The 27,941-nt window shown below is 43.6% G+C and overlaps 1 protein-coding gene across 3 annotated transcripts in view; it reads right to left on the bottom strand.

Moving 5' to 3' along the window:
• Positions 1 to 27,941, bottom strand: part of shroom3 (shroom family member 3) — a 646,471-nt gene that overhangs the window by 24,647 nt on the left and 593,883 nt on the right. For all 3 annotated transcript variants that reach the window (XM_085964404.1, XM_085964424.1, XM_085964414.1), the window contains 4 exons: positions 20,893 to 24,235; positions 15,217 to 15,320; positions 5,744 to 5,839; positions 2,786 to 3,616 (listed from right to left, as the gene is read on the bottom strand). In XM_085964404.1, coding sequence (XP_085820530.1) covers positions 2,786 to 3,616; positions 5,744 to 5,839; positions 15,217 to 15,320; positions 20,893 to 24,235 — 4,374 coding nt within the window. The remainder of the gene's footprint in view (positions 1 to 2,785; positions 3,617 to 5,743; positions 5,840 to 15,216; positions 15,321 to 20,892; positions 24,236 to 27,941) is intronic.

The following is a 27,941-nucleotide window of genomic DNA, read 5'->3' as shown; positions in this document are numbered from 1 at the left end:
AACACGTCGGTCCCATCCGTGCCGGATACCAGAAAGTTTCCTGTACTTAACAACAGTGACTGCATTTCAAAAGTCATCCATTTGCTGTGAAGACCTTTTGGACTTCCTCAGAATGTGAAAGGGACTACATAAATGCAAGTTATTTTCTTTCTTCTATATACTGAAGACACCCAGCTCTATCTCCCCACTGCCGCTGTACCATCAGACTTCTTGTCCAACATCCAGTCTTGGATGAGCTGTAATTTCCTCCAGCTAAACATTGAGAAGACTGAAATTGTTTTCAGCTCCTACCGTACACTCTGTTCCCTCGCCAATGACTCCATGCCCCTCCCCAGCCACTGTCTCAGGCTGAATCAGACTGTCCGCAACTTCAGCGTCCCGTTTGACCTAGGCTGAGCTTCCAACCCCGTATCTTCTCTATCACAAAGATTGTCTACTTCCATCTCTATAACATTGTCTGCCTTCACCCATATCTAAGCCCATCTGTTATGGAAACCCTCATCCAGATCTGGTCTGGTCACCTTCAGACGCGATTATTTCAATGTTCTCCTGGTCGGCTTCCAATCCTCTACTCTCTGTAAATTGCAGTTTGTCCAAAGCTGTACTGCCTGTATCCTACACGTTCTCAGCTTTGGCTCAGTGGCAGCACTCTCCCCTCCAAGTCAAAAGGTTGTGGGCTCCCACTCCAGAGACTTGAGCATTAAACCTAGGCTGACACTGCAGTGCAGCACTGAGGGAGTGCTGTCTTTCAGATGAGACATTAAACCGAGGCCCCGTCTCCACTCTCAGGTGGACATAAATGATCCCATGGCACTATTTCGAAGAAGAGCAAGGGAGTTCTCCATGGTGTCCTGACTAATCTTTATCACTAAAACAGGCGATTTATCACATTGCTGTTAGTGGGACCTTGCTGTGCGCGAATTGGCTGCCGTGTTTTCTACACTACAACAGTGACTATCCTTCAAAAGTACGTCATTGGCTGTAAAGCACGTTTGGATGTCCCAAGGGCGTGAAAGGCGCTATATAAATGCAAGTTCTTTTTTTTTTCTTTCTATCTCTAACCAAGTCCCACTTGCCCATCATCCCTGTCCTCAATGACAATGGCATTGGCTCCCATCCTCAAAAGTTAAAATTGTCATCCTTGTGTTTAAATCCCTTCATCGCCTCACCTCTCCCAAGCTCTGCAACCTCCTCCAGCACTACAACCTTCCCTCCACCACCTGCCAAAATCTCAATTCCTCTAACTATTGTGCACCCCCTTACCCTTCAACCCCCCCACCTCCATTGGTGGCTGTGTTTTCAGCCGCCTAAGTCCCACACTCTGAAGTTCCCTTCTTAAATTGCACTTCCCTCTCCTCTATTTAGACTCTTCTTGAAATCAACCCCCACCTCTTTGGTCATCCATCCTAGTCTTTCTTTCTTTGGCTTCGTGACTATTCATTCTTACATCTTTGTGAAGCACCTTGGGACATCCAAGGCACTATATAAATGCACTTATTGTTGGCGATATATAAACACAGAGTATAAATACCTGACATATAAGTAGTGTAACTCGGTACAAATAGCTGATGTATACGCAGTGTAATCAGATATAAATCCCTGATGTCAAGAATCAGATTCTAGCCTCACTCCATGTCTGATCCAGTTCCACCAGAAGCCAAATTTATACTTCAAGCCAGTTATACACAAGAATTAAATATTTTGTGTATCCTTGTACTTTTGTGAAATGTTATCCTGGAACAAGGATTTTGGAACCCAAACCATTGCCTCTTGTGCCATTCCTGGTCAGTTCAAGAGCAAACCTTAGGGGCTATAGTCCATTTTCAGAAAGAGGTTGCACACCATTTTGGAGCCATTGTAAAACCTGGGATATTAAATGGGAATGTATGCTATGAGATTTTTTTAGTCAACTGATTTTAAAGCAATTAAAATGCTGGCATTTGAAGGGTGATTTGGAAGCTCAAATGATTGATCAGCTTAAAAAATTAAATTGTAAGATGAAGAGTTAGTGCTCCTTGCCATTTAAGCTCAACTGCTTCCCCGGATTGTGGGAGAGGTCTGCCCCCCAAACTGGCTTCCCCGCCCAGTCTGGAGGAGGATGTAGTAACAAGCAGGCAGAAATGGAGTCGTTAAATAGCAGAAAACCAGAGAGAGAAAATAGACCTCAGTAAATTATAAGGCCTTTGCATCAGTCCTCTTGCAGTCTATTCCCAAAAGGCTTTGAACTCCAGCCCGCCGCAGTTTAATTTCTACACTCAAACATTTCTTTCCGTTTGTAAATTCTGGATAATTTCTTTCATCAATCTTCTTTGGCATTGTGTGTGCATATTTTTCTATTTACTGTAATTCTTTATGTATATGTTCCTGAATGTGGGTTGTTTTAATTCGTAATGAAATAGCAATATGGCTACTGTCGCCAGTACCAGCTGCAAACGTATTTGCTCAGTTCACTGTACATGCCAGCAGTGTGGTTTCCTTCTCGCTGGTTACACAGACCTTTTCCAACCATTGGACAGAGTCCAGACCCAGGAATGACAGCTGCAATTTGCATCTTTCTCATAGAAAGGCGACACCATACCCACAACCCATCAGTTATAGCACTGTGACCATGTTATGCTCTTTCCAACCAACCAACCAAAATAACATAAAACAATTCAAGGTTAAATATAAATTGATAGGGAAACAGTATTTCATAAAAATACTTCCGACCCAGATCAGTTTTTTTTCCTGCAAGATGTAAACCAGTGAATCTTGTCCCCAGTGTATTGTAATTTAGCATAGTTACCTGGCTACAGCTTCCTCGTCATTCCTGTTAAATAATTCTTCTGTTCGCTGATCCTTAAAACCAATTGGAGAAGGTAGCGATGGAAACGCATGGTCTCTAATCCTTGGAACAGCTTTGGGATCTTGTGCAGGTGGAGGTGGCTGGAATCTACTGATAAGGGCCAGCGGATCCAGATCTTGGATAAACACATCATCCTCCTCTGCGAACGACGACGATGACTGGAGGCACGACTGTGACGGAGAAGCGGACAAATGCACGCTGGTTTGAGGCGAAGGGGGCCGAGCGGGAGGCATCTCAGATTCCCAAGTGATACTACTTGCTGCGATATGATTCTGTTCCCTTTCGGGTTGATTGAGATTTAACCCACCAGGTTGAGGAAACGGGCTCCTTTTTGCCGAGTCATCATTCATTGAATTGACCCATTTGAGTTTAGGAGCTGGAGGCCTCTGTGGTGGAATTGCCTTCTTCTTCAATGCTGCTTCAGCGCCAACTTCTTCTGGAAGGTAGTTTACAAATGACTCTGGACCTGCCGTTGTAAGTTTGTTGTTCTTACTTTCTTGAGCACTTGGAATGGATTTGCCATATTGCTCTGAAGCTGGTTTGCCTTGTGCTGGGCTCTCGGAGGTACAGCGATAGTTGTGTTGGCCAATGTTGGTCAGCTGACCAATGCTGGATGTGCTGCTGGGCCTGTAGCCTTCAAGTGGTTTATGTTTCTCATTTCGAATGGACAATTTGTTCACTGCAAGGGAATTCGGCTCATTCGTATAACTGGTTGGAAGATGTGTTCCTGTAGGCTTGCTTCTGCAGTCTTTTCTTTCATTGTGAAAAGACCTTTAAATGCAAAAATAATTCAGTTAAATGTCACCGATTCTGCAAGACCAGATTTTATTGCAGTTTGTGTGAGTCATTTGTTTCTTCCACCCAACCCGTCCCCTTCCACTCCAATTTTCTCCTTTCCTTGACCTGTGTCAGGGTACAATTCCACAAACTCTTGTAGCCCTTTGGTACCTCGATCAAACAGCATTCTTCATGTGCGAGACCAGACTGTGGGTGCTAGCAGGCTATTCCATCATGGAGGGCATCACAGCCAAACACAACCCTGTCCACACCAGGACAGCAATTAGAGTGCCCCTATTGCCACGCTGGACTAGAGACCATAGCACCGTAGAACTTTACCACAGGAGGAAGCCATTTGGTCCACCACATCTGTGCTGGCTCTTTGCTCGAGGAATCGAAAACTAATCTCATGCCTTGTTCTATATCCAGGACCCTGTATCTTCCTCGACTTCAAATATTTATCTACTCTGCCCTTTCTGCCTCAATTATTCCGTGTGGCAAAGCATTCTATGCTCTAACAACCCTCTGCATAAAGAAATTTCTCCTAACACCTCTTCTTACTCTCTTAATGACAATTTTAAAAGAATGATCGAGTCACTGACTCCCCAACCAGAAAGAAAGACTTGTATTTATATAGCGCCTTTCATGACCACCAGACATCCCAAAGCGCTTTACAACCAATTAAGTAGATTTGGAATGTAGTCACTGTTGTAAAGTAGGAAATGTGGCAGCCGATTTGTGCACAGCAAGCTCCCACAAACAGCAATGAGATAATGACCAGATAATTTGTTTTAGTGATGTTGATTGAGAGATAAATATTGGCTCGAACACTGGGGAAAACTCTCCTGCTCTTCTTTGAAATAATGACAAATGATCTTTTATGTCCACCCGAGAGGGCAGACAGGGTCTTGGTTTAACGTCTCATCTGAAAGACGGCACCTCCGACAGTGCAGTACTCCTTCAGTCCCACTCCAAAGACTTGGGCACAAAAGTCTAAGCTGACACTCGAATGTCAGCCTAGACTTTTGTGCTCAAGTCTCTGGAGTGTGGACTTGAACCCACAACCTTCTGACTCAGAGGCAAGGGTGCTACCAACTGAGCCACAGCTGACACCAGAGGAAATAGTCTTTCCCTATTCACCGAACCAAAACACTTCTTCATAATTTTAAATCTCCTCTTAACCTATGCCCCAGTGGAAATAGTCCCAGTATCTCAAGTCTATCATCATAACAGTAGTTTCTTATTCCTGGCATCATCTTGGTGAATCTATGCTGTACGCTCTCTATAACTTTAATGGCCTTTCTATAATGAGTTGTCTAAAACTGCACATAGTACAGAATTATTGTAACCTCTTTGCTCTTGTACTCCAGTCCCCAATTTTAAAACACAGAATAACTTTGGCCCTCTTTATGGCTTTATCTATTTGTATCCTCACTTTCAAGGAATTATGTATTTGCACCCTTAAGCCTCTATGTTCCTCCACACCCTTCAGGATTGTTCCATTTTGTGCATACTTCCATTACTCATTTTTCCTCCCAAAATCTATTACCTCAATCCTATCCACATTAAACTGCATTTTTGTCTATGTTCTTGCGAGGTTTTTTTTTTATATAAACAGTCCTTCTCACTGAAAGGTCATCAACCTAAAACTTTAACTCTGTTTCTCTCTCCACATGCTGCCTAACATGCTAAGTATTTCCACCATTTTCTGTTGTTATTAGCCCCGGGGTCAATGTCTGGACTACATTCAGTTAGCTGATTTCAGCCATGGTGATACAAGGGATGCTATAATTGGTCTTTACAACTGGGCTAGAAAAGAGAAAATCAGCTTGAGTGCTCACTTCTGTTTAATATCCAGTGACTTCTGCTAGAAAGTGCACGGTTGAGGACAGGATCAGACTGGTCTGTAACAATACTCACTGCCTGGGCTCGCACATGAAAAAAGATCACTTGGGTGAGGAACTGAATGACAACTGGTATGCATGGGAATCAATGGTTTCAGGAGAGGATAAAGGGGGGGGGAGAAAATTGGAAGAAACAACGGAAAATAAACACAATTCTGAATCTTTACAGGGCACAAAAATTAAAAACTTTGCAATGTCTGTTGCTATTTCTCCATACCAGTCTTGTGATGCTGCCTTCACTAGCTGCCGGCCGCAGTCAGAACGCAGTGGTCTGGACACTTGCTGTATTCTTGAACCGGATGCCAATGGTACACTGCGAACCAAGCAACACAAGTTTTAGCACCGGATTAATTCAGTTTGTCCTGTTTACTCACCCCTTTGTGGAGACCTCTGGAAAGGTACATTATGTGGGCCTGGGAACAGCACTCAAAGGTAAGAGACGCGCGGCGCTCTTTCGGCAGAACACATTCTTTAATCAAAATGACATCAAAGCGGGAGCGATGGGGCAGAGAGGAACCCTGCACCGAGCTCTAGGTAAATGGAATGCATCCCCTACAAAGCTGATGGAATAGAGCTTTGCGGTCTGTGAGGCGGACTGAATCACTTTGGTCCCGCTTCATTAAAATTACTCATATATTACCTGGCTGCTGGGAGCAAACCAGAAGACCTTATTAAAGGTAGTAGGTCTGATTGTGACAGTAAGAACCAGAAGTTAAACGAGTTTATAATTTTAAAAGGGCACTGGCCAATGTTCCCTTTAATTTATTTTTGGCCCGTGTGGTTCCTTTAACGGGCTGAGGGTGCCATTCAAAATTCCACGCATGCACGGTTTATCTATTTAAAAGCCAGCCCACTGGCTGTGCGGGACCTTCAGAGCACTGTGTGCCCACGCAGCGTCAAGGGAGCATTGGCACTGGCTTTGTGCGGCAGACCTTTTATTTTTTACAGCCACGCTACGCGATGCCTCTGTATCTGAATAGCCAGCCTGCCTTCACGTGCAGGCTCACATGTGGAAAATGCTGCTTGGACACGTTACCAGAGGAACGCCGGCACCCTTGGAGCTGTAGCTTGGTTTTCAGGGGAGGAGGAGGTAAATTGAGGGAGAACAGCACACGTTTACACTGATTCAGTGCAGCGCAACATCTCACAACAAATCCAGCAACATTTCTACATTTACTTCACGCAAGGCGATCTGCTGCTCAACTACCAACAGTGGATTGGAAAAAGTCCAGGAAGGCAGCGAAATGGTTTCTGAGCGATAACAAATCGCTCGCCACAACAAATCAATTTCACAAATGGAATCTCAATGAAACGGAACCTAAAACGGCCATCAGATTTAATGCCATTTTGACATAAATGTTGCAGAACAATTCCTCCATCTACCCCCCCCACCCAAAAAAATTGTCAAACACTTTTTCATTAATCATAGAAGCATAGAATAGTACAGCACAGAAGGAGGCAATTCGGCCCATCAAGTCGACATAGTCAGCTCTTTCGAAGAGCAATCCAGTTAGTCCCACTCCCCGCTCTTTCCCATATCCCTGCAATTTTTTCTCCTTCAAGTATTCATCCAATTCCCTTTTGAAGGCTACTAGTGAATCTGTATCCACCACCCCATCAGGCAGTGCGTTCCAAATCCTAACCACTCGTTGCAAAAAGACGTTTTTCCTCCTGTCGCCTCTGGTTCTTCTGCCAATCACCTTAAATCTGTGCCCTCTCTTTATCAACCCTTCAGCCATTGGAAACAGTTTCTCTTTATTTACTCTATCTAAATCCTTCATGATTTTAAACACCTCTATCAAGTCTCCCTCTTAGCCTTCTCTACTCCAAGGAGAACAACCCAAGCTTCTCAAGTCTATCCATGTAACTGAAGTCTCTCATCCCTGAAACCACTCTAGTAAATCTCTCCTGTACCCTCTCCAAAGCCTTCACGTCCTTCCTAAAGTGTGGTGCCCAGAATTGGACACAATACTCCAGCTGGGGCCAAACTACTATTTTATAGAGGTTTAGCCTAACATTCTGGCTTTTGTACTCGGCCTCTATTTATAAAGCCCAGGATCCCATAGGCTTTATTAACTGCTTTGTTAACCTGTCCTGTCACCTTTAAAGATTTGTGCACAAACACCCCCAGGTCTTCTCTGTTCTTGCACCCCCTTTAAAATTGTACCATTTAGTGTGTATGGTCTCTCCTCATTCTTCCTACCAAAATGTATCACCTCACACTTCTCTGCATTGAATTTCATCTGCCATGTGTCCGTCCATTCCACCAGCCTGTCTATAGAAGTCTATTGCTATTTTCCTCACTGTTCACTACCCTTCCAAGTTTCGTGTCATCTGCAAATTTCAAAATTGTGCCCTGTACCTCCAAGTCCAAGTCATTAACATATATCAAAAACAGCAGTGGTCCTAGTACTGAACCTTGGGGAACACCATTGTATACCTTCCTCCAGTTCAAAAAATAGCCATTCACCACAACTCTCTGTTTTCTATCCCTTAGCCAATTTTGTATCCATGCTGCTACCGCCCCTTTTATGCCATGGACTTCAATTTTGCTAAGCCTGTTAGGCGGTACTTTATCAAATGCCTTTTGAAAGTCCATATACACAACATCAACTGCACTGCCCTCATCCACCCTCTCTGTTACCTCATCAAAAAACTCAATCAACTTAGTCAAACACGATTCGCCCTTAACAAATCCGTGCCGGCTCTCCTTTATTAGTCCATGCTTGTCCAAGTGGCTGTTAATTTTCTCCTGGATTATTGTTTCTAAAAGCTTCCCCACCACCGATGTTAAACTGACTGGCCTGTAATTGCTAGGTTTATCCTTCTCCCCTTTTTTGGCGTAACAGTTGCAATCCTCCAGTCCTTCGGCACCACCCTTGTATCTAAGGAGGATTGGAAGATTGTGGCCAGCACCTCCGCAATTTCTATCCTTACTTCCCTCAGTAAGCTAGGAAGTATCCCTTCCAGACCAGGTGACTTATCCACTTTAATTACCTCCAGCCTGTCTAGTACCTCCTCTATCTATTTTTATCTCATCCAGTGTTCCAGCAACCTACTCGTTTACCATATCTTTGGTAAAGTCCTCTTCCTTGGCAAACACTGAAGCAAAGTACTCATTTAGTACCTCATCCATGCCTTCTGCCTCCACCAATAGTTCTCCAATTTTGGTCCTTAATCGGCTCCAACACTCCTCTGACAACCAATGATCCCTCTAATTTTTTTTTTGGGTGCACTGCCCCTTTACGGGGCTGCGCAGCCCATTCAAATTTCCGTACATGCGCGGTTTTTCCATTGTAAAGTCGGCAAGTGGCCTGCGCGGGACCTCCAGACAGGTGCACGGCCACATTGCTGTCAACTCTTTTACTGTTAATATGCCTACAGAAGACCTCTGGATTCCCCTTTATGTTATTCTCGTACTGTCTCTGCCCCTCTTATTTCCTTTTTCACTTCTCTTCTGTACTTTTTATATTCAGCCTGACATCTGTCAAACACCCCCTTTTTCTGCTTCATGCCACTCGCCAGCTCCTTTGTCATCCAGAGAGCTCTGGCTTTGGTTGCCCTCCCTTTTCCCCTTGCAGGAATGTACCTAGATTGTACCCGAACCATCTCCTCTTTAAAGGCACTGCTCCATTACATTTCTGCCTGCCAGTCTTTGACTCCAATTTACCTGGGCCAGATCCCTCCTTAATTTGCTGAAATTAGCCCTCCTCCAGTTAAGTATTTTTATTCTAGATTGCTCCTTCTCCATAACTAATCTAAACCTTACGATACAAAGATGGGAGGGAAAGCAATGAGTGAGGATGACATAAAAAACCTGCAAAAGGACATAGACAGGCTAAGTGAGTGGGCAGAGATTTGGCAGATGCAATATAATGTTGGAAAGTGTGAGGTTATGCACTTTGGCAGAAAAAAATCAAAGAGCAAGTTATTATCTAAATGGAGAGAAACTGCAAAGTGCTACAGTACAAAGGGATCTGGGGGTCCTGGTGCATGAAACACAAAAAGTTAGTATGCAGGTGCAGCAGGTGATCAGGAAGGCCAATGGAATCTTGGCTTTTATTGCAAGGGGGATGGAGTATAAAAACAGGGAAGTCTTGCTGCAGTTATACAGGGTATTGGTGAGGCCACACCTGGAATACTGTGTGCAGTTTTGGTTTCCATATTTAAGAAAAGATATACTTGCTCTCGAGGCGGTTCAGAGAAGGTTCACTCGGTTGATTCCGGAGATGAGGGGGTTGACGTATGAGGAAAGGTTGAGTAGGTTGGGACTCTACTCATTGGAGTTCAGAAGAATGAGAGGCGATCTTATCGAAACATATAAGATTGTGAGGGGGCTTGATCGGGTGGATGCGGGGAGGATGTTTCCACTGATGGGTGAGACTAGAACTAGGGGGCATAATCTAAGAATAAGGGGCTGCCCTTTCAAAACTGAGATGAGGAGAAACTTCTTCACTCAGAGGGTAGTAAATCTATGGAATTTGCTACCCCAGAGAGCTGTGGAAGCTGCGACATTAAATAAATTTAAAATGGAGATAGACATTTTCCTAGCAGATAAGGGAATTAGGGGTTACGGGGAGAGGGCAGGGAAGTGGACGTGAGTCTAGATTCGGATCAGCCATGATCCTATTGAATGGCGGAGCAGGCCCGAGGGGCTGTATGGCCTACTCCTGCTCCTACTTCTTATGTTCTTATGTTCTTACGATACCATGATTACTATTCCCGAGATGCTCTCCAACTGTAACATTCTCCACTTGACCCACTTCATTCCCCAGGACTAGATACATCCTCCTTCCTCGTTGGGCAGGAAACATACTGATCAAGAAAATTCTCCCGAACAGACTTCAGAAATTCCTCCCCTTCTCTTTGCCCTTAACACAATCACTGCCCCATTCAATATTGAGGTAGTTTAAATCTCCATTTATCACTACTCTATAGTTCATGCACCTCTGTCATTTTCTTGCAAATCTGCTCCTCTTATCATCTTCCCATTATTTGGTGGCATATAAAATACACCAAGTAGTATAATAGCTCCTTTATTGTTTCTCAACTCCAACCAAATAGATTCTGTCTTTGACCCCTCAAGGATATTCTCTCTTTCTAGCACTGTAATATTTTCCTTGTTCAAACTCCTTTTTTTCCTTCCCTATTTGTCCCAAATACCTTGTACCCAGGAATATTAAGCATCGAATCGTCTCCTTTTGAGCATCAGGTCTCAGCTATCGCCACATCATATTCCCATGTGGCTATTTGCGCCTGCAGCTCATCAACCTTATCAACCACACTTTGTACATTTACACACCTGCGTTCCAAACCTAACTTAGACCTCTTTGTATTTTCTACGATCCCACATAATTCTGTATTATTTCTAACACGAACTGTCTCTCCCAGTCCTCTGTGCACCTTGTTTCTAATTTTTAATACTACATCCTGGTGCCCAACCCCCTGGCGAATTAGTTTAAACATTAAGACAGCAAATTTCTGACATTGTGTTCAAATTATAACTTCAGAGCAGGCTGAAATACTTGACTGGCATGAGGAAATGAAGCAGGATAGGCTGGTTTCATTTCATTTCTGAAATACAGCATCAGTTTTATAATACATTCAACATGCCCAGGAGTGTGCACAAGACAACACATCCATTAAGTGACACTTAATGAAATAGTTCAGCTTGTATCATAAAACAGATGCTTAACTGGTTTGTCAGCTTAATCTGAATACCTTCCATTGTGATTTGCTGTATTGAAAAAATCCTTTTAACATAGAAACATAGAAGATAGGAGCAGGAGTAGGCCATTCGGCCCCTCGAGCCTGCTCCGCCATTCAATGCGATCATGGCTGATCATCCAAGTTCAGCACCCGGTACCTGCTTTCTCCCCATATCCCTTGATCCCTTTAGCCTTAAGAAATATATCCAACTCCTTCTTGAATATATTTAATGGATTGGCCTCTACTGCCTTTTGTGGTAGAGAATTCCACAGGTTCACCACTCTCTGGGTGAAGAAATTCCCCCTCATTTCTGTCCTAAAAGGCCTACCCCTTATCCTTAGACTGTGACCCCTGGTTCTGGATTCCCTGACCATCGGGAACATCCTCCCTGCATCTAGTCTGTCCAGTCCTGTCAGAATTTTATAAGTTTCAATGAGATCCCCTCTCATTCTTCTAAACAGCAAGTACAAGCCCAATCGACCCAATCTCTCCTCATACGTCATTCCTGCCATCCCAGGTATCAGCCTGGTGAATCTTTGCTGAACTCCTTCCATGGCAAGAATATCCTTCCTCAGATAAGGTGACCAAAACTGCACACAATACTCAAGATGTGGTCTCACCAAGGCCCTGTACAACTGTAGCAAGACATCCTTGTTCCTGTATTCAAACCCTCTCGCTATGAAGGCCAACATACCATTTGCCTTCTTAACCGCCTGCTGCACCTGCATGCTTACCTTCAGCGACTGGTGCACAAGGACACCCAAGTCTCGTTGCACTTCCCCTTCTCCCAATCTATTGCCATTCAGATAATAATCTGCCTTCCTGTTTTTGGCACCAAAGTGGATAACCTCACATTTATCCACGTTATATTGCATCTGCCATGCTTCTGCCCAATCACCCAACCTGTCCAAATCATCCTGTAGTTTCTTGGCATCCTCCTCACAGCACACACGTCCACCCAGCTTTGTGTCATCTGCAAATTTGGAGATATTACATCTAGTTCCCTTGTCCAGATCATTAATATATATTGTGAATAGCTGGGCTCCAAGGACCGATCCCTGCGGTACCCCACTAGTCACTGCCTGCCACTCGGAAAAAGACCTGTTTATTCCAACTCTTTGCTTTCTATCTGCCAACCAGTTCTCTGTCCAAGTCAATACCTTGCCCCCAATCCCATGTGCCTTAACTTTACACGCTAATCTCTTATGTGGGACCTTATCGAAAGCCTTCTGAAGGTCCAAATACACCACATCCACTGATTCTCCCCTATCTATTTTACTAGTTACATCCTCAAAAAATTCCAGATTAGTCAAGCACGATTTACCTTTTGTAAATCCATGTTGACTTTGTCCAATCCTGTCACTGTTTTCCAAGTGATGTGCTATTACATCTTTTATAATGGACTCTAGCATTTTCCGCACTACCGATGTCAGGCTTACCGGTCTGTAATTCCCCATTATCTCTCTACCACCTTTTTTGAATAGTGGGGTAACATTAGCTACCCTCCAATCCATGGGTACTGTTCCAGATTCCATCGAATGTTGGAAGATGATCAGCAATGCATCTACTATTTCTAGGGCCACTTCCTTAAGTACCCTAGGATGTAGATTATCAGGCCCTGGGGATTTATTGGCCTTCAATCCCATCAATTTCCCTAACACCATTCCCCTACAAATACTGATTTCTTTCAGTTCCTCCCTTTCATCAGACCCTATGTTCCCTGACATTTCTGGGAGGTTATTTGTGTCCTCCTTTGTGAAGACAGAACCAAAATATGTATTTAATTGGTCCGCCATTTCTTTGTTCCCCATTATAAATTCCCCTGATTCTGACTGCAAGGGACCTACGCTTGACTTCACCAATCTTTTTCTCTTCACATATCTATAAAAGCTTTTACAGTCAGTTTTTATGTTGCTTGCAAGCTTACTCTCATATTCTATTTTCACTTTCTTAATTAATCCCTTTGTCCTCCTTTGTTGAATCCTAAACTGCTCCCAATCCTCTGGATTACTGCTTTTTCTGGCCAATTTATATGTCCTCTCCTTGGATCTTATGCTATTCCTAATTTCCCTCGTTAGCCACAGTTGAGTCACCTTTTTTGTTTTATTTTTATGCCAAACTGGGATGAACAAATTCTGTAGTTCATCCATGCGGTATTTGAATGTTTGCTATTGCCTATCCACCGTTAACCCTTTGAGTGACTTTCCCCAATCAATCCTACCTAATTTGCGCCTCAGACCATCGTAGTTTCCTTTATTTAAATTCAGGACCCTAGTCTCTGAGTCAACTACTTCATTCTCCATCTTAATGAAGAATTCGATCATATTATGATCACTCCGACCCAAGGGGTCTCGTACAACTAGATTGCTAATTAATCCTTTAAGAATTCCTCCCATCTTTGTAATACTCAAAAAATCCAAAATACTTCTCGGGGGCAGAAGTATGGAAGTGCAGGAAATAATAGAACTGAGTGACAAAAGAACAGAATCAGAAGTATGTCGTGCGAAAAAATGTCAAGTTTTAGTTGATTGTTTCACACTGAGAAATATCAAATCCAAACAAAAGGTAGGCAATGTAAGCAAAACTCAGTGGCACTGTGCAGACTATTCTTCAATTTATGTAACCTCCTCCAGCCCTACAATCCTCTGAGATCGCTGCACTCTTCCAATTCTGGCTTCTTGCGCATCCCTGATTTTCTTGGCCCCACCATTGACGGCTGTGTCTTCAACTGTCCAGGTTCCACGCTTTGGAATTCCCTCCCGAAACCTCTCTGCCTCTCTTCCATTCTCTCCTCCTTTGAGCTGCTCCTTAAAACCTACTTCTATCATCTGTCCAAATATTTCCATATGTGGTTCGGTGTCAAATTTTGTTTGATAATCGCTCCTGTGAAGTGCCTTGGGACTCTATTATTTAAAAGCACTGTATAAATGCAGGTTGTTTTTGAAGACAGAGGTCACAGATACGAACCCTACACTCACCATAAAGAATGAAACAAGATAGAAAATGCAGAATTCTTTTTGGAAGAAAAGAACTAAGTAGCACAATAAAGTTATTAAATTGCATCAAAACATAGCCTTATTTTCTGGGTATATTTTCTTCTGTTGGCTGATGTTAGCAATAAAGTTGATATGAATATAGAGTGGAAAAATCGGCTTCATGCTCTGATTTGTTCATTAACATTAGTGAATGAAGGAAACCATACCTCTTCCAGATCCACAGATTATTAGGGGAGATTAGTATTTGTGGGCAGCATAGGGACAGTGAGTATCAGCCTCCGAACACCAGGTTTGAGTGCTGCATCATTCAGCCCCTAATCTGAGCAACACTGAGCAGAGAGGCACCAGGTGGAGGCTGAGGCACCTGCTCCTGTGGCCAGCTACAGGGAACAATAGTGGTGGTGTGGAACAGGCTGTGTATTCAGCTGCAAAACTACCAGGTCAGGGGAAAAAAATCATCGTGTGTGCTTTGGGTGAGAGAGAAAGATGCCAGAGTGAGAGTGAGCCACAGCGCGAAAGCGAGCACAAATAAACATGTGCAAGAGAGGGAGATGAACTTAAACAAAAAAAAAATTGATAAATAGACGAATGAGCTTTAATTAGTGCCGAGCCAGTCACTCTGAGCTCCGTGAAGATCCAGCAGTGGTTTAACTTAACGTACTTGTAATTTTCACTGGTCAGTCTGAGCGGGGTGCAGATGCTCTATATACAAGGGCACGATTTGTTGTTCTAGCCATAATAAAGCACAATCCACCTGGACTGCAAATGCACTCAATCCTTTCTGTTTTGTAATGCAACATAATTTCTATGGGCAACAGACATTAGCCGTTCAGATGTTTTTTTCTAGGATGAAGTTGGGAGAATTGACACCAGGTACTAACTCTCTGCTGCACACACTCCTTCCATTTGGGCAAACTTAATTAGCACCTGCATAAGGAGTCATAGGACAAAATCCATTGCAGCGATTAGCACAAAGATTACATACCCATAGATGCTGCCCATATAGTCAGTGCCCATCAACTTAGATGAAGAAGTAATTGGATCCTTTGCAGTGATGCCAAAAGGTCTGTTCACAGCACACAGAACATCCTAGAATGAAAAAAGGGTATTTACAATCTAGCAGATTAAACGTAATGTGGGAACTGGAAGGTCTGACTAAACTGTAATAGGGTATAAAATACAGAACACAGATAGTGTTAAACTATGCAGGTACTTCAGGAACACAGACTTCTTTTTTCTAAATCTTCTTCCCTCTTCTGAAGCCACAAACTCATGCAGTGAGTGTGAGGAAGGTTTTGTGGGAGCCTTCACGGGCAAGCCCAATCCTTCCTCAGCCAATAACCGCACAGTTACACTTTCCTCCAGGAGTTACTGGATAGTGCCCAGGAATGGGAACTCCAGCTGATTCATTCCTGCACCAGCTCCCCCCCCCAACAAATCCAGGGACATGGACACCAGTTGTAACACCTCAACTGCTGCTCTTGCTGGGATCAACTAACTCAGCAGACTGGGAATGGAATCTGGAATTTTCCTGGAACCTGAATCCGCCTGGCAGTGCCTTTATCCACTGAGCTATTCATTTCTTTCTGATAATTGTTTAAGTGAATAATGACTATGCTGGTTTAATGAACATTTATTTGGGGGGGGGAAGTGATGTATCAATTTTACCCACTCACCAGCCAAACACACAGTAGTATCCTGCCCATGTTAACCCCATGGCTGAAGAACACTACAGTCAGTGACTTTCATATTCTTCCTGATCCCAATAACTGAATACCTCCTTCATACCCAGATGCAGTTCCAGTATATGTAATCTGAGCAAACTGAATCTACTGGAATGTCTCTGTGCATCTGTTTCAGTTGCACTCAGTGGAGTGGATTTTAACTTTCATTACTGGGCAGAAAACCGGTGGTAGGCCAATTAGCCGCCCGGTATACACCCCGTCCGATTTTCCAATGACCATAAGGCGCATTACAAATTAGCCCAATTCTGTTGTCACCTACCATCCACACACAAGTGCTTTCCAGCTGGGATTACTGTTTAGTGGTTAGGAGTGGGACCCAAGTGGATTCCCCCCACCCTGTACTTCAGGGCCAGCTCCTACCCTGGCAGGGATCAGCTGCTTCAGTACAGACCAGTTGTCAGTAACTTTTAGGTCTGTGTGGCTCAGTTCCATATCAGGCAATACATTGTCCAAAATGAGCCACTGAGGGAAACATTTGATGACATGCTTTGACACATTTGAATCGATTCTTGCAGAAAGCCACATTTTATAGTGGATCTGGAGAGAGAAATTAGAAGAATGGAGTGCAAAGAAGCACCATGAAACATGCGGACATGAAATAATGACAAATTGCTTAGCCAATTGAGGCCCTGATTTTATTTCATCACATATTGTGAGGTTGAAAAGCTCCAAAGCTCAGAGAAAATGTGCAGGACAAGACTGCACACGGCAAAGAAAAAAAATATTTTTCTTCTAATCGCCCAAAGTGCACAAAATCACAGTAATCGGCCTACAATCTGCAATTATAACATTAATTAAAGAGCAAATTGGCTACTAAATGATAGCACACAGGGAAAATAATGAAACTATTTGCATTTCCTGACCAAAGGCTCTGACTGCCCATGGCAAAAAGCAGCAGCTGAATATACAGGTAGGTACAGACAATAATATCAACTGGTATGCATGTTGAGAGATTATCTATTCATCAGCGTTCAGTTATGATTTTATGCTGTTTGTATCTTATTGACTAGTTACATTACATTATTTGTGTTGATGCAGACTGCGTAGTATAACTCAGGAGTGAGGTTGGCCAGATCAAGTTCTGGCAACTTGAAGAAAGGAACCTTAAGAAGGCCACCTCAGCTCTCCACTGGCTGCAGTGTAACTGCAATGCTTGAACACTTCCCAGGTAGTTGTTCATATTCCCAGGAGCTTTATAAAATGTAGTTTTTAATCTTTTCAATACTGGAGTACTCCACTAGATCTATGCTAACATTAAAATTAACCAGCATTTGAACCCAACTGAATATAGCTCTGTTCAAGTATGTGAGCCCGAAATATAATTCTGAGGGGATTGTTGTGAGCGGCTACCAGTCTCAAACTGGTACCTCATGTATAATTGTGTCATGAGAGCCATTGCAACATGATGACTGACACTAAAGACTGGTAAATACCTGTGCTATTCATCAACACAGACAGATAAAACCTATAATGAGAGGATACAAGTAATGGGTAGTGTAGGATTACAAAGGATTTCCTGACAGCTAATAGTCTGGTATTCTAACTGGAGATTTAGTTGGAGTCATGGCAAATTCTCTTTTGATTACTTTAAAACTTGTCAAGCGCCGAATAGTTCTCATGACCTGAAACAAAAATTATTATTTTTGAAAAATCTTGCTGCAATCTTAGAGAAGGACTGGTGACTATACCCACATGCCCTGTTAAATTGCTCAATAACAGATTCTGCATTAATCAATGTTGATTTTTCATTAATGGAGTACAATTTTGAAGTTTGCGGACAAAACAAAACTTGGTAACGTAGTAAATAGTGAGCATGATAGTAGCAGACTTCAGGAGGACATAAATAGACTGGTGAAATGGGTAGACGCATGGCAGATGCAATTTAATGTGGATAAGTGTGAGGCGATGCACTTTTGAAGAAACAACATGGAGAGGCAGTGTAATCTAAATGGTACTATTTTGTGGGGGGTGCAAGAACAGAGGGACCTGGGGAGCATATTCACAAATTGCTAAGGCAGTTAAGAAAGCGCATGGAATACTTGGCTTTGTAAATAGGGACACTGAACACAAAAACAAGGAAGTCATGCTAAACCTTTACAAATCACTGGTTAGGCCTCAGCTGGAGTATTGTGGCCAATTCTGGGCACCACACTTTAGGAAGACTGTCAAGGCCCTGGAGAGGGTACAGAGGAGGTTTACCAGGATGATGCCAATATGTGGGAGTTCAGTTATGTGGAGAGATTGGAGAAGCTGGGATTGTTCTCCTTAAAGTAGAGAAGGTTAAGGAGAGATCTAATATTCAAAATTATGAGGGGTTTTGATAGAGCAGGTAGGGAGAAACTATTTCCTCTGGCAAGTGGGTCAGTAACCAGAGGTCATATTTTTAAAAATTGGCAAAAGAAATAGAGGGGAAATGGAGAAATTTCTTCATGCAGAGTGTTGTTAAGATCTGGAACACACTACCTGAAAGGGTGGCGGAATCAGATTCCATCGGAACTTTTAAACGGCAATTGGACATGTGCTTGAAGAGGACTAATTTGCAGGGATATGGGGGAAACGCTGGGTTGTGGGACTAAATTTGACATCCCTTTTAAAGAGCTGGTATAGGTGTGACGGGCCAAATGGCCTCCTTCTGTGTTGTAAGATTCTATGGTCTAGAAATTCGATATCAGTAAAAACCTCCCAGTGCCAACGTGTTAGCGGCTGCCGAAAATGATGCTGCTGGCAGGACCGGTAAATTGGCGCTGGCAGCTAATTAACATCAGCCCAGCGCTAATCTTACTGTGCAACGCCATTCTGGTGGTGCTAGTCCCTGCAGGAGGCCCCAATGTAGCGTGGCCATAGCGTCATTGCAGCAAGAACAGCCTTCTATTACAGCAAGGCTGTCATTTCAGAAAGCAGATCGGTCCCTTAAAGGGGAACTGCCTGCTGAAATTTAAAAAATTAAAATCATGTAAAAAGAGGCAGTTTATAGCCCTTACAGCTCAACTGCCTTCTGAAAAAAAATTAACATTACAAAGAACTCCCAAATGGAGTCTTCAGCTCTTCAAGCTGAATTATCTTCCGCACCTGAAAAAAAAATGCTAAAAGTGCTTCAGCACTAACACAAATGGCTCAGCAAGCCAGGGAAGGGGCACCCAGGGTCTCGCACACAGCACTCTAGCTTTGTGCAGGGGGTCAGCACTGCAAGAGAGGTCCTTTACCCACAGGGGCCAGGAGGCCCTCCAGAAAGAATGATGTGGGACCAGATCACCGAGGCTGTCACTGCCAGCAGTGTAGCCCCCCCAGACGACCTGGCTCCAGTGCCCAAAGAAGTTTCATGACCTCAGGCCAGTGGCCAAGATCAGTGAATGCATCTTCAAAAGCCGTCTTCTACCAACTATCTACCAATAGAAAAGCAGAGTATTTTTTAAATGGTGAGAGATTGGGAAATGTTGGTGTACAGGGAGACCTGGGTGTCCTTGTACATGAATCACTGAAAGTTAACATGCAGGTACAGCAAGCAATTAGGAAAGCAAATGGTATGTTGGTCTTTATTACAAGAGGATTTGAGTATAGGAGTAAAGTCGTTTTACTGCAGTTATATAGGGCCCTGGTGAGACCATATCTGGAGTATTGTGTACAGTTTTGGTCTCCTTACCTACGGAAGGATATACTTGCCATAGAGGGAGTGCAATGGCTGGGATGGGGGGATTGTCCTATGAGGTGAGATTGAGTAGACTAGGCCTATATTCTCTAGAGTTTAGAAGAATGAGAGGTGATTTCATTGAAACATACAAAATTCTTGCAGGGCTTGACAGGGTAGATGCAGGGAGGATGTTTCCCCTGGCTGGGGAGTCTCGAACCAGGGGTCACAGTCTCAGAATAAAGGGTCGGCCATTTAGGACTGAGATGAGGAGAAATTCCTTTCACTCAGAGGGTGTTGAATCTTTGGAATTCTCTACCCCAGAGGGCTGTGGAGGCTCAGTCGTTGAGTATATTCAAAACAGAGATCGATAGATTTTTGAATATTAAGGGAATCAAGGGATATGAGGATATTGCAGGAAAGTGGAGATGAGGTAGATGATCAGCCATGATCTTATTGGATGCTGGAGCAGGCTCGAAGGGCCAAATGGCCTACTCCTGCTCCTATTTCTGGATATTACTGGGCACACTGGAAAAGATGATGAACTCGTACTAGAAAATATTCTACCGAGGTAAAGCCTTCAGTGCCATTATTTAATTCAGCTTGCACCTCAGGTTTCATTAACAGAAAGATCACTCCCCACTGCTAAACCATCAGTCTACCTTTTACATTCACCACACTGAATACTGATTTCTCAGCAGTGGCAGCTTGTGTTAGAAGAGCTATTTCTTCACTTCCTAGTTTTCTCCTCTCTTCTGAAGGTGCTGCCTCATGCTGGGCTATGGTTTCCAAGCAACTGACAGCCCTCGGGTTCCTCTCCTTACTGTCCATTGTTAATGTGTGATCCAAGACGGTGAATATTGGTGGGCTCTTTGACTTTGGAGGGCATCGCAGCTAAGCCGAACCAAAGCACATCTTCACCCAACACCAACAAATTCACATTTCCTGCAGGGTCATTTGATTATGACCAGGAGAAGGAGTCCCTGGCTAATTTTTGTTTCCCTAACCCAGGAACATTGAAGCCAATTACAGTCCTCCAGCTGTCTCTTCAGCTGAGGTCAACCAGACTATGGATGAAAGCAGGGAGCTTCCTCGTCTTTATGGCTCAGCACCATACCAGGTGCTTCATTTATTACAGGGCCATTGGAAGAGCCAAAATTAAGACGTCCATCTTCGGATAGGTGAGGTTGTTGTACCAACTAATCGAATGTGGGATACTGACATTGAAAGTGCTCTTCCCCATGACCAATGTTGCCCTTTTAACTCACTTGTCTGTAAACTTAGCACCTACCTGTGAGATCATTTCAGTCGATGGCGATGACCTTGAACGAACATGGACAGCTACTGGGTTTTCAGATCTTTCAAGCAAGTTGTCAGCGGATGCAAACTTCCCAGAATTCCTTGCAGACGAGTGCCTATCAAATGCCTGCTGTTGCTGATGGTGGTATGGAATTTGACGGGACTGGTTGTAAGCTCGGACTGAATCTTGAGGAGCCATTTTATTTAGTGTTAACTCTGAACCGTATGATCGCTCCATGTTCGTTCTGTACCGATTCAGTGACGCTCCGCTACCAGCCTGATGTGCACTGCCACAGAAATCAAAGCTACCGGTTAATCCAGGAGGCAGCGTTGATGAAACACGAGCTGTTTCGGGCAATCTTTCAACAGGCTGGCGACAATAGATGGTCTGATCAAGCAGTGAGCTCATACTTGAACAGGAGGAAAGGCTCTGATCATCGGATCTGCTTGGTTGCAGGTAAACACTCTGTGATCGTTCCTTAACAACTCCAGTTTCCTGCACAAAAGGCCTTTTGCCTGTTTTCCGATGAATATAATCAGCAAGTGCGTTCTGTTGGATCTGTTTCAGTTCAGGCTTAGAGAGGTTTACCGTTGACAAGGTCCTCCCATCTCTTTCAAAGAGTCTCCGTTTGTCGGCGACAGATCTCAATTCAGAGGGTTCTGGGAAAGTAAAAGTCCGATCTTTTTTATGCTGAGAGGCAAATGAGGTTTCACCGTCCGACACTCCCAGCTCATTTATTTTCTCGGGCTCGGAGTATGACCGCTTCTTCTGCTCTGCTGTCAAGCGCTTCCTGTTTCCTATACGTGCTACATGATGACTGCTTTGAAGCTCTTTGCTGCTGAAATCTGGGGTAGGATTCCTCACTTCTGTTGGCGTGATGCAATGCCTTTCCTTTGGTATGTGTAACAGCTTTGCCTGAGACACTGACCCAACGTGGGCCGAGGCTGGCCTGTCAGGAGCCTTTTGCTTGTTCAGATATGCAGAGGTTAAATCTAAATCTTTACGCCGGAAAGAAGTGGCCCTCAGAACCTTGCTCTGAGCATCCTTCAGACTGTTTCTGTAAGCTCGGTTAAATGCATTATCAGGGGGAGACCCCGAAATATCATCTTCCCAGGGGGTATCCTTTTCACCTTTATCCATCAACTGGATAGAACTTTTGCTCTTGCTGAGCTGAGCCCCCTTGTTTGTGATGGGAAGTGGAGTATGATCGCTTCTTTGTGCAGGTTTAGCAGGAAGCTGCAGCTCTCCGTCCTGACGCCTCAGTTCCTCCATTTTATTTCCCGCATCTCTGCTCTCGCATGTCAAATGATGCAGGATGGGAGTCTTGTCTGCAGTTATTAAGTTGATCATTGGAGTTGATGGCTGCCTTGCTGGCTGGCCTTCTGCAACACTGTACCTGTTCCTAAAATCATCTATGTTGTTAAGTGAACTTCTCGCACTGGAAGACTGGCTTAGCCTAATGGAATCTGAACCAAAGTGGAATCCTCGTGTATTTGGAACTCTCTCGCTGTCGTATTCACGTTGTTCAATCTTATTAACGGTCTCGAGCACAGAAGAGCGTTTTGTCATTTCAGGTTTTCCAAACTGACCACTCTGGGAACTTTGGGTGCTACTGGTGCTGTACCTTGACCTGCTAAAATCAGATTTGTTATGCTGCTCTTGGCACTGGTTCTGCTCCTCGTACTTTGGCTGCACATATGGAGACTGAGCTGTATTGATGATGTCACTGTAACGTTTAGGACACAATTGCTTTTCATAATTACCCCACTGGTCAGAGACCTGCTCTTTGCTGTCCTGATCCCATTTTTGAGATAATCGGCTGTCATTGTAACTTTCCCACTGGTGTAATGTTTTTGCGTCCAAACTTTGTTGCCTACGGTGGACCACTTTACCTTCTTGGTTGTTCTGCCATAGAGAGCTTTGTCTGTCTCGGTTCTCATCCTGCATCCGAGGTGAATGATTTTCCCGCTCAATTTTCCACTGATAAGAGTCTCCATCAACTTGGCCTTTTCGCTGACTGGATGGGTCTTTCTCACTGCTTTTTCTTCTTTGCTGTGTTTGTGGATGTTCGGTATTTCTACAACAATACTGTGCATCGGTTGTGCTGGTGCTGGCACTGACTGGAGTGCTGTGACAAGACAGAGGTCCAACATCAGGTGACACTAGAGCAGTGTCAGAAAAACATTTTGGATCAGGGAAGACGTGCACCTTGTAGTGCCCATATTGTCCCTCTGTGTGCTCCGACACCATCTCATATTTGTTGCTGGAACCAAGATGTGCAGCACTGGGTTGATAAAGAGCAGACTTATTGACGATGCTTTGGTTTTTGCTGTCCTCTACATTGCACGGAGTACATTTAGTCCTTTCGGTTGAATCTTGAGTGCTGTGTGTACTTTCTCTACTTAGAGCAGGGTGTAGCAACCCGTTATTGCTGTTTTGATGCAAGCAGTTGCTGTTGTTGGTTGGCACCTGGGCATACCGTGGTTCAGGCTGAGGCACTGGATAAATTCCAGTTGGTAGCATTGGCTGACCTGGCTGTGGCGCGTGAGTGTAACTGTGCTTAGGCTGAATAGCTGGGCTACTTTCAGGGCTCTTCTCCAACACTGTGTTGAGTTGTCCTTCTATAAATACAGGCTTCAGTGGATGGGTTTGCCCACAAGAACCTGTGTTGATATGGTGAGGCCATGCTCCCTTTGGCTGAGGTCGAACAGGCTTGGCCTGTCCATCCAGACTTGACCAGGAGGTAGGTTTATCATGGCTTCTGATTGCCATGAAACTGTCACTGCGGGTTGGGGGAAGAGGAGGCGCTTTACTATCTATCTCAAAAGAGCTCCTACTAGGGTTATTCCACACTGGGCCAATACTGTGTCTGTTGCCACTGTAGGGCTTGTAATAGCTCCTGGAATCGGTTTGGGTTCGGCTGCTAGAGTTTTTAATCATTGAAGGACAGCTAACCTCGCGTTCTTCGGAAATTCCTCTGTGGGAGTCATAGACTGTTTTTACATACTTTATGTCAGCTTGTCTGATTCCTTCATGTAGACTATTTCTGGAAGGCATATTTTCCATGGAATAGGAACGTTCAGTGCGGAAGGTTGGAGCTGGGTATTCAGGAATGCTGGAACTTGTAGAGAAGGAGCTGTAGGCAGAGTCCCTTTTGCTATGATGGTGGGAAAGCTGATCTATGCTATTGGTGGATTTGGCAGGTGAGAGGTTGCAAGAGTGGTAAGGAGGGTTGGTATGGTCCAGGCTTTCCATGCTACCCCTTGAACTGTACTGGTCAGGACTCCTTCTTAGATACCCATGATCATAGCCAGAGAGGTCACTGGTAGAAGAACTGGTGAGGAAAAAGAAATATATTTTATCAAAGATAGGCACTGATAAACAGGCAAATTCAAACAAGAAAAACACTGTTTTAATGCCCAGAATCTATCCTGTTCTGTGTAGTAATTCAACACGTACAATAAAACTTGAATTAAACAGAAAAAAACCTATATTTACTATGTCACCAAATGGAAGCTATAAAGTTTATGTATCTTCAATTACACACGTGAATGTTATTGTAATTCGCTTATGTCAGGGTTTTAAACACCAATATTAACTTTCAGTGTACTACAAAAAATGTTGTTTGTTTATGAGTTCACTTCAAATCACCTGTTCCTTTTGGGGCATGTCCTGATTAGAGAACGTATTGCCGCTACCAGTTGCCACGCTGGTAGGTTCTGTAACTAGATTATACCAGCCGATTGGGTGGTTAACCTTTTGTGGCAGAAGGATTTTAGGGATCCCATATTCCATCGATGGGTGGTGGGGTACCCTCCTGGATATCAATCCAGAATTTGGAGCCGGACTCCAGTCTCCACTCGCTGGGGTGGTCTGGAGCAGAGCTCGAAACCTGCACCTACTGACCCAGAGGCGGAATTGCAATCTAGAATATATTAAAAGTTTTGCTAATAACATGCACTTCCTATAAGTGTCACACTTAATACCTGTGAGACTTTCCCTGTCACACTCGGTATTAACACTCCTATTGTTATGAAAAAGCACATCCTCCGACTCATGGTAAGCAATGACCTGATAGAAAAAAAAAGTTTTTAAAAATGAAGGATTATGAAAAATATGAAAAATTAATGAAAGATCACTATAATTCTTTAGGAACCAGTGACCATTGTTACCAGAGAGTCTCCCAGAAGACAGTGTGGCATACTAGAGAAACTGATGCATGGTTACATGGGCTACTTTCAGAGTTGAAAGCACTTTATCACTAAGGATTTAGAATCATAGAAATTTACAGCACAGAAGGAGGCCATTCAGCCCATCGTGTCTGTGCCGGCCGAAAAAGAGCTATCCAGCCAAATCCCACTTTCCAGCTCTTGGTCCGTAGCCTTGTGGGTTACGACACTTCAAGTGCATATCCAAGTATTTTTTAAATGCAATGAGGGTTTCTGCCTCTACCACCCTTTCAGGCAGTGAGTTCCAGACCCTCACCACTCTCTGGGTCAAAAAAGTTCTCCTCAACTCCCCTCTAATCCTTCTACCAATTACTTTAAATCTATGCCCCTGGTTATTGACCTCTCTGCTAAGGGAACTAGGTCCTTCCTATCCACTCTATCTAGGCCCCTCATAATTTTATACACCTCAATTGAATCTCCCCTCAGTCGCCTCTGTTCCAAAGAAAACAACCCCAGCCTATCCAATCTTTCTTGATGGCTAAAGTTTTCCAGTACTGGCAACATCCTCGCAAATCTCCTCTGTACCCTCTCTAGTGCAATCACATCTTTCTAGTAATGCGGTGACCAGAACTGTACGCAGTACTCTAGCTGTGGCCTAACTAGTGTTTTATACAATTCAAGCATAACTGCTCTTATATTCTATGCCTCAACTAATAAAGGAAAGTATCCCGTATGCCTTCTTAACCACCTTATCTACCTGTCCTGCTATCTTCAGGAATCTGTGGACATGCACTCCAAGGTCTCTCTGTTCTTCTACACTTCTCAGTATCCTGCCATTTATAATGTATTCTCTTGCCTTGTCATTCCTCCCAAATGCATTACCTCACACTTCTCCGGATTGAATTCCATTTGCCACTTTTCTGCCCACCTGACCAGTCCATTGATATCTTTCGGCAGTCTACAACTTTCTTCCTCATTATTAACCACACGGCCAATTTTTGTCTCACTTGCAAACTTCTTAATCATGCCCTCTACATTAAAGTCTAAATCATTGATATACACCACATAAAAAGCAAGGGACCTAGTACTGAGCCCTGCGGAACCCCACTGGAAACAGCCTTCCAGTCACAAAAACACCTGTTGACCATTACCCTTTGCTTCCTGCCACTGAGTCAATTTTGGACCCAACTTGCCACTTTCCCCTGGATCCCATGGGCTTTTACTTTTCTGACCAGTCTGCCGTGTGGGACGCTGTCAAATGCCTTGCTAAAATCCATGTAGACTACATCAAACGCACTACCCTCATCGACCCTCCTTGTTACCTCAGACACGACCTTCCCTTAACAAATCCATGCTGACTGTCCTTGATTAATCCATGATTTTCTAAATGACAATTAATACTGTCCCTCAGAATTTTTCCAATAATTTTCCCACCACCAAGGTTAGGCTGACTGGCCTGTAATTACTCTGTCTATCCTTTTCTCCCTTTTTAAACAATGGTACAATGTTAGGAGTCCTCCAGTCCTCCTGCACCACACCTGCAGCCAGAGGATTGGAAAATGATGGTCAGAGCCTCCACTATTTCCTCCCTTGCTTCTCTTAACAGCGTGGGATACATTTCATCTGGGCCTGGCGATTTATCTACTTTCAAACCCCTTAATATTTCCTCTCTCACTACATTTATCTCATCTAATATTTCACACTTCTCCTCAACTACAATGTTTGCATCATCCCTCTATTTTGTGAAGAAAGATACAAAGTATTCATTAAGAACCATACCCATGTCTTCCGTCTCCACATATAGGTTACCTTTTTGGTCTCTAATAGGCCCTACTCTTTCCTTAGTTATCCTCTTGCTCTATGTATTTATAAAACATCTTTGGGTTTTCTTTGATTTTACTTGTCAATATTTTTTCATGCCCTCTCTTTGCTTTTCTAATTTCCTTTTTAATTTCAACCCTGCACTTTCTATACTCCTCTAGGCTTTCTGCAGTATTTAGCTCTCGGTATCCGACATAAGCTTTCCCTTTTTTGCCTTATCCTACCCTGTATGGCCCTTGACAATCAGGGGGTCTAGATTTGGGGTCACACCCTTTTTCTTTGTGGGAACATATTTGCTCTGGACCCTCATTATCTCCTCCTTGAATGCCTCCCACTGCTCTGACGCTGATTTACCTTCAAGTAGCTGTTTCCAGTCCACTTTTGCGAAATCACATCTCAGCTTAGTAAAATTGGCTTTTTAAGATTTCTTGCTTAGAAACCAGAGTCCCACTAACAGACTCAACACAGAAATGTGTTAGATTATCAAAACATGTATTAACCTTTTATTCTTTGTCATTTACACAGACTGAGTTTACTGTTTTAAGAATTTTTTTTTTAAGTCAGTGATAGAATCATAGAAGTTTTACAGCACAAAAGGAGGCCATTCAGCTCGTGCCAGCTCTCTGCAAGAGCACTTCAGCTAGTCCCACTCCCCTGCCCTTTCTCTGTAGCCCTGCAAATTTTTTTCCTTCAGGTACTTATCCAATCCTCTTTCGAAAGCCACGGTTAAATCTGCCTCCAGCACCCTTTCAGGCAGTGCATTCCAGATCCTAACCACTCGCTGCGTTAAAAAAGTTTTCCCTCATATCGCCTTTGGTTCTTTTGTCAATCACCTTAAATCTGTGTCCTCTGGTTCTCGACCCTTCCGCCAACAGGAACAGTTTCTCTCTATCTACTCTGTCTGGACCCCTCATGATTTTGAACACTTCTATCAAATCTCCTCTCAACCTTCTCTGCTCTAAGGAGAACAATCTCAGCTTCTCTAGTCTATTCATGTAACTGAAGTCCCTCGTCCCTGGAATCATTCTCGTAAATCTTTTCTGCACCCTC

Source organism: Somniosus microcephalus, chromosome 2 (genome assembly GCF_052327205.1).
Source record: "Somniosus microcephalus isolate GS21.2 chromosome 2, FLI_Smic_1.0, whole genome shotgun sequence".
Lineage (NCBI taxonomy): Eukaryota > Metazoa > Chordata > Chondrichthyes > Squaliformes > Somniosidae > Somniosus > Somniosus microcephalus.
This window is presented reverse-complemented; position numbering and strand designations above follow the sequence as displayed.